Raw genomic sequence first — 12,978 nt, forward strand, 5'->3', positions numbered from 1 at the left:
ATGCCCCCTGCCCTTCAGTCTTGCCCTGACCCCCACGTCCTAATGACGGCCAAGACCGCCCCCCCCGATCCCATAGGCCTCTGACCTCCTGCTCCCCCCCCCCCGCCCTGTGTGACCCCCCCATTCCTCCCGCTCGCTCCGACCCGCCCTGACCCCCGAGCCCCACTGACCCCGCCACCTGCCCCTCCCTCCGCCCCTTCGGCCCCGCCCCTCTCCGAGCCACGCCCCCTCTGACCCCCCCCCCCCTCCCCGCCGTGCAAGTCTCGCGAGACGCGGCGCGGTTTCCCCAGCGCGTGTGCCCCCATCGGCCGGGCCGGGCCCAGCGCCGCGGGGCGGGAGGGACGAGGGGCCGCACCTGCCCCGGCCCCGCCGCGCCCGCCAGCCCCGTGCACCCCCCGCCCCGCCCGCCCCACCTGGCCGCCGGGTCCTCCCGCGAGGCCTTTGTCCTGCCGCCGCTGGCCCGCGCGCGCTCCGGCCCGGCCAGGCCCCTCACGCGAGGCCGGGGATCCACGGCCTACCCTCAGCCCGGAGCCCTCCCTTTCTACCCCCCGCCACCCTTCCCCTCCGCCCTTCTCAGCCCCGGTGCCCGCAGCGGAGGCCGCGGAGCCGCCCCCGGCCTCCTCCTCCCGCCCGTGCCGCCGCCGCCGCCGCCGCAGCAGGTTCCCTCCCTCCCTCCTCCTCCTCCTCCTCCTGCTGCTGCTGCTCCTGCCCCCGGCGGCGGCGGGATCCGCGCGGTGCCCGGGGAGCGCTGGGCCGGGCGGCGGCGGCAGGAGCGGCAGCGCCAGGTGAGACCCCCAGGGGCGGCGGGGGGCAGCGCGGGGACACCTCTCGCCTCGTCCCCGCCCGGCCCGAGAGTGGGTGGGGGCGGCCACGGGGGAGGCGGTGGCGGGGGCTGGTACCGCGGGCCGGGCCGGGTCACGGCGAGAGGGCCGCGGCCTGAGCCCCAGGGCGGCGGCAGCGCGGCCTGGGCCCCTCGCCGGGCACGGAGCAGCGCAGGCCCCGCGGCCCGGCCCGGCCTGGCGGGGGTGAGAGCCGGGGGCAGCGCGGGGGCGATGGAGGGTGGGCACGGCCTGCGGAGCCTCGGGCTGAGGGGGTGCTGGAGGGGAGGAGGAAGAGGCCGAGGCGGTGCAGCAGCTGGCAGCGGGGCAAGGCTGCTCGCTCGGCGGCCGGTGCCTCTGCGTCCCGAGTGGGTAGGAGAGGGGTGCTGGAAATCCCTTCCCGGGAGAGCAGGAGGGAATGCCAGCCCTGCCTGGAGGGGTGCAGCGGGTCCCGGGGCAGCCCCCGGCGGGGGGAACTTGTGTCAGCCCCTTCTCCAGAGCAGCATCCCGGTGTGGGGATGCGATTCCCCGTGGATGGTCGCCCCATGATGGGCGAGAGCCCTGGGAGCACTTGAACATTTTGGCGTTTGCGGCTTGTCTGTCATTTTCCTCGCTGCTCAGATTTCCTGTTTTGAAAACTGGGCTGAGAGCTTTGTTGGGCTTTTAGAGCCCGTGGCAGAAATACGGTTGTTTAATAACCACATTTAGGATCCCATTAGTTTTTGAGGCTTGGGACTGATTTAGGAGAGCAGCTGAGAATGCCCCCGGATGGATTCACTTTGCCCCTGTGACTTGGAGCCGCAGCATTTGGAGGAAGCGGCAGGGACAAAATGGACAGTTCATAAAAGGAACAATTGTGCACTGCCTGTTCTAGAGGGCACTTGCTGCCCTTCAAGAACTTTCCTCATCGCATATGCTCTTTATACAGCAAATCTTTATCTTCTGTTTCTGGCCTTTTTTTTTTCTACCTTAGTCCAGAAAATGAAACTGGAACAGACATTTCTGGAAATGAACTTGATTGGTGCAGTTGGAAAGATGTGATTCACAGTTATAATGAACAGTGAATTTTGTCCCATTTTTTCTCAGTTCAGGCTTTGAATTATGTATTCCCTGATTTTTAACCTGTTTACACAGTTATGCTAGGTAGGTTTTTAACCCTTCAAATAAGGCATCCATGGTGTTGGATTGCCAAGAGGTACCCCAGGTACATCCAGGATATAGAAGCTGCTGTTATTTTAGAAGTATCTGATGCTTTAGCTTGTAAATTAAAAGGTTTAATCGTGCATTATTTTCTTCTTATAATCCCACTCTGTGCTTGGAAGAACCAAAGCTGTTGTCAGTGAAATCTGGAGTTCGTGGAGATCGAGTATTTCCAGGATTGGCCAAAAATAAATTATGGGGTAAAGAATGTTGCTTTTTTTTCTCCTAGTCATGCAGCACAGATGAAAAGCTCTGAAGCTTTTAGTCATAACACTCTGGTCCCATGTTTTCCTTTTAATAAAGCATCCAGTGGGAGAATGTGACATAATTGGTTTCTTGGATTTAGAGATCTTGAAATGGCTGGTACAACAGAGGAGAGGAGAGGAAACTCCAGCAGGGTTATGGTTTAAATACTATAATATGGTGGCAAAGTCATGTTGTTACTACATGGTAATCTTGCATTTCTCTTGCAAGAAAACGCTCTCTACGCGGTTGTGCTGCAGAACAGGCACTTTTAAGTCTTGTCAGTGGCACGGAATATTAAATGTCTCTCTCCTTTCCTTGCATTGCATAATCTGAGTGTTGTTCTCCCATAGCAGCAGAAATGATGGAAGAATTGCATAGCCTGGACCCACGCAGGCAGGAGCTCCTGGAGGCCAGGTTCACTGGGGTTGGGGTTGCCAAGGTGAGTGTGAATACCTGTGGTGACAGGTATGACTGCTTAGCCATCCTGCCTTGCACTTCGGTTGGGTTTTTAAATTTCTACATGAATAATTTTGCTTTGCAAACAGATTCTGTATCACTTGTGTTTTGACCTCTAATTTGTGTGAAGTATGTTCAAGAGGAATGAAAATGGGATCTCTCTGAGCAGATGTTTTGCTAAACAGAAGATTTTGGGCTCTAATTAAGTTCATAGGAGTTGTTCCATCTTAAGGCGGCTTGTATGCCCAAAAAACTCCATGACAACTTCGTAGAAGTGGGAATCTCATCTGGCTCTTCCTTTCGCCAAGAATACCTTTGAGAGCTGAATTTGGCTGGTGGTGAGATACAGTTTCAAGTGTTACGTGTTGGATACAACACATAACCAGACTGAAACATTGAGTTGTTCTGCGGGGTGCAGGAGCTGTCTACCCCATCACATGGAACACACACAAGAAGTGTTTGCAGGGCAGCTCTCCTGTGTATAATCCAGAACCTGCCAATAAAATCCCATCTTTGTCCTCATGTACAGCTTCCACTTGATCAGGAGCTGTCTAAAGCAAGGCACCTGAGTAACAACATTGTGTGGTTGCTTGGTGTCCTGGCGTTAAGCTGTGAGTTCTCCAGGTGTTGGTGCTGTTAATGTCAGTCTTTCTGAGCAATGAAATGGTGGCAGAACTCATTTTAAACTAGGGCAGGGATAATGAGTTAATTTTTGAGGGAAATACTGAGTTTTGAACAACATCAAGGTAGATGGTAAAGCAACACATCGCTAGATGATTTTCTGAAGCCACTTAGAATTATTTTGAGAAGAAACATTGTAGAGGCTGCATTTCTCAGAAAAATGCAAAGTGATTCAAAACTGGAAAGAGTTTTGTTTGAGTTCTCGCTTTTCTTTCTGCTCTGCCTCTCAGACAAGGTTGAGTCTGGGAAGAGAGCATGAGGAAGCCAAATGCTCAGCTGTAAGAAACTGCAGTAAGGAAGATTAACACTAGATGTTAAGGGTTAACAATTTGGGTTTCTGAAGTAAGAGTGTGGGGATTTTTTAATGTCTTCCCCTACTCTTAAGACTTTTAACATATTAAGTTCTTTTTCTGGCATAAAAGTTGATAGCATTTACTGTACTGTGATCTTGTTTCATACAACATTACAACTTTTCATGTACTTTATCACCTGTTTCTTGCCTCTTTTCCCACATTTTGTCACTTTAGAATCTTTAGCTGTACCAGTACAGATAAACCCAAACATCTTACTAGAACAGCTAAAAGCATAGACATTGTTATAGCTTTAAACAGTGCCAATGTACTCAGTGTTCACAAAGAATGTTAGGAACTCTTCCTTTTAAAGGAATAACCTTTAAGAGATACAGGAAAGCAAATCTTAATTATGTTTCCAATATGTTTGGAGCAGAAAGTACATGCCCTTTTCTGTAGGGGTGAATATTGAAATCTCATTTCTAAAGCAATCCAAGTAAAAAAGCCTCATTCCTTGGAGGCCTCACTTTGAGCAAAGCTGTTTTGTTGCTGAGTTTTATTTTTACCTGTTGTTATGCAGTTTTACCTTGTATTAGTCAGTAAACTGTTAAAGTGCATTACACTTATTGCAAACAATATATTTATGTATTTACTTGCATTCTTGCTAATTTGCAATAGATCAGCCAACCATTGATATAAATTAGCATGACTCTACTATGTTGCAGCAAATCTTGGTTGCAGTATTAATTTCAGCTACTACATTCCCTCCCAGGTTGGTGCTTCAAATTCCCTCCCTACCCCCCCAAGCCTCCGTCCGTCATGCTCCGCACTGGCATTGGTAGGTCACTGTCTTAAAGGGAATATATTGGGAAAGCTGTGATACAATTTTGTGTGATTCAGCTAAGATTTTTAGCTGGCTCCAATGAAATGTTTAAGGAAAGAATTATGGAGTAAGTGAGTGCCATCTAGTGGGACAGGGCCTGGCCCATCCTCCTGGGATGGAAGGTATCTGGTGCTGTTTATTGCATAAAAGGAAGAAATGTCATCTCAGATGCTCAGATGTGATTGGGTGAAGGCAGCAGGCAGTTGTACTGCGCTTCCTGCCTTCCTCCCACTGGGTGTATCTCGCTGTGTATGGCTTCTTTCTTTAATGTTTAAAAACACAGGGTGTATTTTGGACCTGTATAAAATGAAAGCATTAGTTTATACCTTAATACGACTTCAAGCCCACAGTTCCTCTGTGTTATTAAAGAACCAACTATAGGTATTTTGAGATATGAAGAGAGCAAGCTGATCTAGAATAAGTTTTCAGTCCGGAAACTAGAAAAAAGCTTCTAGCCATCAGAATCATGGGATTCTGGAAGAGCTTTCCAGTAACAGTAGTAGAGGACAGAAACACTAAAACTGTTTTGGAAACAGCTGTGTGCTTGTCACCTCCTGTGGTAGCTGAAGGCACAACCCAATGACTGAGGTCATTTGTAGCCCCAAAAGCCTCCAAATTCTGTTGCAAGCCTGTGATGAAGTTTCTTACTTGGTAGCTGAAGAATGTATTTCACTAGAAGCTTGGAGTTAATTCATTGAATCAAATTTATGAGCAAGAAATGTTTCTAGGCAACTGTTATACTCCTGTGCTTCATCCAGGTCACTAGATAGCTTGGAAAAGCTGGTGATGCTTTAGATGTCTATTCTTGCCATATGGTGAAGTGCCATTCTTCCCCGAATTCCCAGAGCAAGTCCCTGAATTAACACCTGACACTCTGACACCGACTGTTCCTGCTTTTTTAGCTCCTGTTTATATTTACTTACTGGGAAAACCTAAGTGCTTTCCCATGAGGCGTTATGCTGACTAGACATCTTCCTTGGGTCAGGAGGCCCAGGAGTTGTTTCTCTGGATAATATTGTTTTAGTCTGTTCTCATCTTCTGCCTCCCTTCCCCCTGTTTGGGGGCTGTCTTTAAGATACCAGGTGGGTTAACTCCAAGGGATTTGTGTCATTTCCACAGACTTTGCCTGGGTAAGAATTTGAATAAGTAATTGTGAGGCGTGAATCTGTATTTGCACACAGCCTGTCTCAGGCTTAACCAGTGTGGGTCCTCACAGCAGCACATGTATCTTCTACAAGTTTGGTCTTCAAAAGATCTCCAAACCAAGCTCTGTGTGCCACTTTTATAGTTAAACTAAAAAGGCTGAAGTACTTTTAGGGAGGGTAACTGGGCTGTAGGAATCTTGTAGATCCATCTGACTGTGCCAGAACTGAAAAAGTGTTGGTCTTGGTGGTAGCTAGTGCTCCTTTTCCTCCTGCTTTGAGGTAATGCTGCAGAATATATGCCACCAAAAATTTGTTCATAAAGAACAGTATTTGCTTGTATTAGTTTGGTTTTTATTCTTCCTCTGTAACTTTTGAAGTCCTGATCACTTCAGCAGCTCCAGTTCTGTGATGTACTCAACAAGAAGGTTTAGCAGCAAAGTTACCACATTGAGAATTAGTGTTTGAGGATGATCACGTCTTCCTTGGAGGGATATGGTGCTGCACAGTGGTGGTCCCTAACAGGTGTCAGGCCATGAGAAGAACCAGTTAATAAGAGTTTTAAAACTTAGAATTGAATTTAGTAGCTGCCACAGAATGTGCCGGGACTTTATGCCAGATACTTGAAAATTGTTCAGATGCTTCTGTGTGCAACATTACTTCAAATGTGTTGTCTGGCTGCTAGAGCCCAGAAATAGTTGTCAGATCTCAGTCCTATTTCTGCTCCTGAGCTGAGGGTTAGGATGAGTTGTGTGACCTTTCTGTTCAGTTTGCCATCAGTAAAATAAAAATACAGTATTTCCAACTAGAGAGAACTCTTGAGGCATAATGGAAGCCAGGCAAATCCTGCTGCAAATCTGCTTACCCATCTGATAGAGTGGGGGTTACCTGTGAACATCTGAGAGTAGATTAACTTCTCGTGGCAAAAAGACCTCAGTGATTCAGGGATTTTATTATCAGCAGTATTACTGAGCTTTTCTAAAAGTTCAATTAAGAAGCAGGTTGTAGTTCTCATACTTATGTGATGCTTGAAATAAGAATATGTTAATTAAACCTGACACAGTAGCACTGGGCCAGGGTAACTGTAAAACCATTCGACCATTTCACTTTGGTGTAAACCTGTGTGGACTCAGCACTAACCTTTAGTGGAACTAAGGATTGACTCTTTGCCTTTGAAATCTCTTGATTTGCTGCAGAATTCAGAGGAACTCGGGTTATCCTGGCTTGAGGTAATGAAGCATGTCTATCTCCATGTCTCCTCCATTTTTAGACAGCAAGAGAATTTTGCAGTGCACGTTGCTGTAAGCCTATGTTGGAGACTCTGGCTAGGCAGCTGGAATTCCTAGAGCTCCCTTTCAGTACGAGGAATTGGAGAGCACAAAATGGAGACTGCCCAACTTGAGTTGTGGAGTGATGGATCATTTCTGGGAACTTGGAGAGGCTGTGAAAATGCACAAGTCATGGGAGGCAGGAGATGGTAAGGGGAGCTGAGTCAGCTTGGTGTTGTTCTAGATGATCTGGTGGGAGCTATTAGCAGGATAAGTTGTCTCTTTTGAAGTCTCAGCCATTGAAGCCTTACTGTGGGCTTTCCAGGGGCTCTGGCAAAGGGAGAAATGACTAACCAGCTCCTGTGAGTGGCCAGATTTTAAATTCTTGCCTCTTGAGTAGGAGTCTTGAAAGTGCCTGCTGCTATTGCATGCAATTCTCAACATGGAGGCTTTGTTGTGCATAGGTAGGTCACAGACTTCGAAGCAGCAGTTGATAGGTGAATCACAAGGGAAAAGAGCATGCCGGCTTATCTTGGAAAGAAATTCCTTGTGGAGGAGGAAGTGTGTGCTGTTCTTGTGCTTGTCATTTGGGTAAACACTATAGGAACTATTAGCTTGTTTCAGATGACCCACGTATTTTGAATTTTTGCTGAGCGCCATCACCGATTGCCTTGACAGGGCACAGTGGATGAGTGGGCTGGAAGTGAGAGCAGAGAAGTGCAGTATTATCCCAAAGTGGTCTAGAAAAGCCAGATAACTTCTGGAACAAAATTCATAAGCTCTTCCTGTGTAAACTATTGCATGTTTATTATTCCCCACTGCTACTTCCCTGGCAGTATTCTCATATTAGTGTTCTTTGCCTTTGCTTATTTGGGGTTTTTTTTCAAAATTCAGGTTCATTCCTTTAATTCCTTTTGTGTCGTGTCCACTTAAAAATGGTATGCTAAATTAAGTACTGAACATTTATCCCAAGTCAGTTGCTGAGTTAAGTATAAACAGTCAGGAATGATAAAATACAAATTTGAAGCATTTTTTATATACACACTCACTGACTGTTAGCTGAGGGGAGATACTCGGTTATATGGTTTCTCACATCCACGCCTAAACTTGTTGCTATAAGCAGTTGATACCTAATTTCACACATAACCTCATGTTATCTGGATAATCAGGAAAACTTGCTTTTCCTTTCTCTTGACTCAGAAGAGGTGCAGCTGAGCACTAGGTCACGTTCCTGAAATGTCCTAGGTATTGTATCTTTGTTGCTTCGAGTACAGCACGTTCCAGTGAACAATTTGAGTTTCCATAGCCAGAATGCATCACAACAAGACTTTTTGCCAACTTTGCCAAGTTCAGCTCTTGTCTGTAAAGGTCTAATCCTTTAGAGTAAGGAAAGTGTCAATGGAAGGTCCTCTCAAAGGTGATCAGGGGTAAGGGAAGGTCATGCATTTGACCCAGTGCATGGGTCAAAACATGTCTACAAAGAATTAATTATGCATTTGTTCACAAATCAGTACACGTGACAGTGAAATTGCTGGATATCTGTAGACGATGGCAAGCTGTTCTGTTCCAGTTCCATAATGAAGAAGTTGGTTCCTTCTCACCCTTTCTACTACTGCACTGAGTTGAATTTTACCACATCATCAGCGTAGGTTCTAGGGGAAGGTTTAAAATCAAGAAAAAAAAGGGTTTTTTTCTGTTCAAGAATCTGATCAGCATCAAACTACTCTTTTAGTGATGCAAGAAATGGTTTTGATTCCGGCTGGTAGAGCTAAAAAATTCCCACGCAGGGTAGTCAGTACAGGTGGCTGTAGTACTGGAAGTAAGAAAAACATTGTGGATTTTGTATTAGGCATATTTCCAGCTGCTTGCATCCCAGAACTTTACATTCAGGTGCAAACTGAGTGGATTTCTTGTATTGGACAGGATAAACTTAAATCTTAGTATCATTTCTAGGTATAAGTGGCCCTATCAGTTAATCTCCAGGTGATGCCAGAATACAGGGACCTTGCAGAAGAATTGTCTTGTGTAAGCCCCTGACATTCCCCTTCAATCATAATGTTCGTGGAAAGTTCAAACGTGGTGTTTTTGGAACAGCTGCTCCTGTCATTTGCTATCCATCTGCAAAATGGAGGCAGCAGATTTAAGCAAACGTGGAAACAACTTTCACTTTCATCTTCATCATGTCAGAACCCCAGTGTGAGACCAGCAAATGCTCATTTGGAGAGATGCTCCTGTATCTTACAAAGTTCTCACCTGGCACAGGAGGTTGGTTGGTGCCTCAGATGTGCTGTTGGGGTTGGAGTTCCTGAGAGAATGGAAAGATTTTGGAGGGCAGCATTTGTGCAGTTTATAAACAAGCTTTTTTTCATGGGTGAAAGGATTCACTTTCTGTTGCCGCTTGCCATAAGATTTTACAATTTTTTTAGCACTGAGACTTTCATGTGGATGTAGCTAATGTTAGTGCTGGCACTTCTTTTAAATCCTGTTGGCCAAGGAGTAAATTCCTGGAATGACCAAGAGTTGTACCTATAACATTTGTGAGCCGTCATGTTGGGTGGTTGGGAGCTTGTTGCTTTGCTTAAAAGCAACTATTGCTGAAGAGATGAGGTGAATCATTTTTCTGGTCCTGAGCTATTTGTGTGATCCCTTGAAGGGTTAATGGTATGGCGTAAAGAATGTAAACCTGCAGTTTTTCTCTAAGGGAATCCTAAATGTTTAGCTTCTTGAGCTATTCAGGTGTTGGGTTTTCTTTTTTTTTTTTTTTTTTTTTTTTTTTTTTTTGGTTGAACCAACTGAGCATGTCGTTTTAGGAGAAACAAATTTGATATTTAATGATCACAGTGAACACCAGAAGGTAAACAGAACTTTTACTTTCAGCACATGCCTGCTTGGGACTTGGGGTTAGTAATAGCTAGGTTATGTCACAAATTGATGGTGGTGTTTGTCCCTTAAACAGGGGAGGGAGAACTGGTCTGTTCAGAAATTACCTACTGTGGGGTTTCTCTGTGGTGTTAATGCTTCTCCCCCATTCCACCACTTGAGTCTTCTGCTCAAGTGTATAACGAGAAATGGCTTTGCTTTGAGGAAAGATTGATTGGTGGGAAGTGGTTACTGCAAAGTTAAAAATGTTAAAATAGAATGCATCTTGGGGAAAAGATGCTCACAAGTTATTAATGGAGAGCTGGCTTTATCATGTCATTCTTCCTGTTAATACATTCCATCATTAATTGTGAATCTTGTTTTTACATCTTTGTCAAATTTGTCTTTGTTTCTTAAGTTATATCTGTAGGAGGATACTTTTGTGTCAGGATAAAACACAATGACTTTGCATGATTCACTTTTTCCTTTTAAAACCAGTTTTGTTTGAGATCTTAAATAATTTTCAAACTGCTTGGATATGTAAAAATGCAGATGTGTATCCAGCAGAGCCTGCAAAGATGCAGCAGACTCCTGAGGTACCCAGTTACTGTATTGGTAAATCTGTTCCAGCCTCTTGAGTTTCTGCTTTGGCCTGGTGGAAGCAGCTGCTCTGTGGGTAGGTCACACATGGGTCCATAAAATAGCCAAGTGGGAAAGGTTGTATTATGGGTACCAGTTGTACTGCTGTTAACACAACTTTCACTTGTTCACGTTCTTAGTGTTGAAAAAAGCATAAAATTACACATTTAAATCCGATAAGCATCTGATACAGTAGTAGCTGGCTTGCCAGATGGAAGATGTGTCTGAATGCTTAGCTCAGGGTCAAGCAGATGCTTGCTGGGAGAGCTGAGCTTGGAACCCCTACTACTCAACAAATCAGGTTTGCTTCCTCAAACCTTAGGCTTCTATAAATACCACCTTGGCTGTTTCATGGATGCGGGTAAATAGACCAGTTAGGATATGAACTGATGCAGAAATATTCCAAAGGCTGTATCACTATCCTGAGAAAAAATTGTTGAACAATCCAACTGTCCTGCTGCAAATGGCTTCTGAAGCCTCTTAGTGCCCCATCTTGTGTCTGGGAGTTTGACCCGTGATGATGCTGTAACTGTAGTTAGCCCAGAGACTGAGTCTTTGTTAGGATGGATCTGCCTTGTAGGGAAGTTGTTTCTAACAGTCTTTGCTTGCTTTTCACTAGGGTCCATTAAATAGTGAGTCTTCCAACCAGAGCTTGTGCAGCGTGGGCTCTCTGAGCGATAAAGAGTTGGAGGTAAGCAGGCGCAACTCCTCGGGGTAGTTGGGTTTAAGGTGAACGTGATCAAACTCAAAACATGGAAGAAATTGTGTGAGAGTCAGTGGTGGTTGTCTTAGTTTGGAGAGTGAAAGGGACCAGGGAAGTATTTAGCTTGACCGTGCAGGCTTTCGACCTCTCTGTGAAGCTCCTCCTCGAAGCTTCCCACCATTCCAGGTAGGTTTTACCCAATCCCAAACACAGTCTTCATAAAGCTCATCTTAGGAAACTGTTTTCAGTTCATTGGGATTTGTGGGATACATTTTTGGATACACATAAAAAGCCAGAGAGCATTAATGGAAAAGTTTGCCATATCTATCAAATATGTGAGTTTGCCTGAGCCTAATACAAGGCAGAGCATTTTGTGGATTGCTCTGTGGAAGTGTGAGGAGGTGAAAATTGATGCTTTGTCCCTGGTTAATCTCACTTCTTTAGGATTAACTATTTCAAGATGCTCACTAAAGCAGCAAAATGAATTCTAGTTGGATTTTTACTCTAAAATTTCATGTTAATAAACCAAAATCTCAAATTTAAGTGCATTTTCTTACGCATTTCTTATGAACTTCCCCCATAGTTACCAGGTAGGTTTTGGATCATATTTCCCTCTCTTATATGGCAGTACTGGTATGAGGGGCTTTTGAGAATGCTGTAGCTTAAACTCCATAAAGTAAGTGTAGTTAATAGTGAAAATTTGAGTATTCATTCTTTTAATTGTTCTTTTTTAATGAACTTTTGTGGAGAGATATAAATTGACCAAGCTGACGTACTTGAATCTCCCATTCCTTGCTTTTTCAGTCTGTAACAGATAATGTTGTGTGTCATTTTTGTTATGTAAGTACTTGAATGGAAAAACAACTTAAACTGAATCTCATTAATATGCTCACAGCTCCATGGAGGCTGTAATGGAGCCTGTGGTGTTACAGTCACGCCAACGCTGTTCAGGAGCTGCTCTTCACTACACAGTGAGGAGGCAATGTCACGGACTTTTACACGTACAGGGGCTGGAGCAGCAAGTCTAGGTAGTTTTGGAGTTTTCAGTCCCCTCATTCTAAAAAAGTACCTTGCAGACACAATAATCACCTTTGTCTTAACATCCCCTCCATCCTCTTACCAAAACAACACTGTGTCTGTGAGTGCCCAGCTGGTAACATGGGTCTGTTAGATGTCCAGCACCCACTGGGGACACAGCCAGGTTTAGATTCAACTTTATCCTTTTTATCCTACTAAAGGAGGGAGATTGATTTCTGCACTTAGCATGTGTAAGTCTTTTGGTAGAGATCTTTAAAGAGGGTACTCGATATTTGGGTTTCCAAAGAGTATGAAACTTAAGTTTACCACAGACTCTCTGGCCATGGTTTTTCTTCCCCCAGACCTGTTTTTTGCACATAGTGTTTTTCTCCCTGCCCCCAGGCTATAGTTTAATGGTGGCTGCAGTGATTGGAGAACATACAGCTTGGGAATTATTTGGGATGATTTGGGATAAGAGATGTTTGTAAAATAACAGTGGTGATGGGAATGACAAGACATCTCTTTCCAGCAACCTCAGTGAGCTGCTTCCAGCAGTCTGCTTCCCAGTGTCTTTAGCAGGTTTGGCCGCAGATGTAACCCTGGTGATAGGGAAAGCATCATGCCAGGGTCTCCTCCATCCTCACATGATTAGGCTTGCTAGCCTTGTACAGACAGATAGGCATGACACTTCTGGAGCCCTCAGGCCTGCCAAGTGTGCTCTATATTGTGCCTGTGCATAAATAAATTGATTGTGCATAAATCCACTTGATCAGCTG

The 12,978-nt window shown here is 45.2% G+C and overlaps 1 protein-coding gene across 7 annotated transcripts in view; it reads left to right on the forward strand.

The window, feature by feature from the left end:
- The first annotated feature begins 410 nt into the window (after positions 1 to 410).
- The window catches only part of TLK2 (tousled like kinase 2), a 43,192-nt gene continuing 30,624 nt past the window's right edge, over positions 411 to 12,978 (forward strand). For 2 of the 7 annotated variants that reach the window (XM_048314888.1, XM_048314898.1), the window contains exons 1-3: positions 2,615 to 2,703; positions 4,464 to 4,529; positions 11,102 to 11,173. In XM_048314888.1, coding sequence (XP_048170845.1) covers positions 2,623 to 2,703; positions 4,464 to 4,529; positions 11,102 to 11,173 — 219 coding nt within the window. In that variant the 5' untranslated portion in view covers positions 2,615 to 2,622. Of the gene's footprint in view, positions 786 to 2,140; positions 2,219 to 2,614; positions 2,704 to 4,463; positions 4,530 to 11,101; positions 11,174 to 12,978 lie in introns of those variants that run through there. The other 5 variants (XM_048314855.1, XM_048314874.1, XM_048314866.1 and 2 more) reach the window with 5 other exon arrangements.

Source organism: Corvus hawaiiensis, chromosome 1, assembly GCF_020740725.1.
Source record: "Corvus hawaiiensis isolate bCorHaw1 chromosome 1, bCorHaw1.pri.cur, whole genome shotgun sequence".
Lineage (NCBI taxonomy): Eukaryota > Metazoa > Chordata > Aves > Passeriformes > Corvidae > Corvus > Corvus hawaiiensis.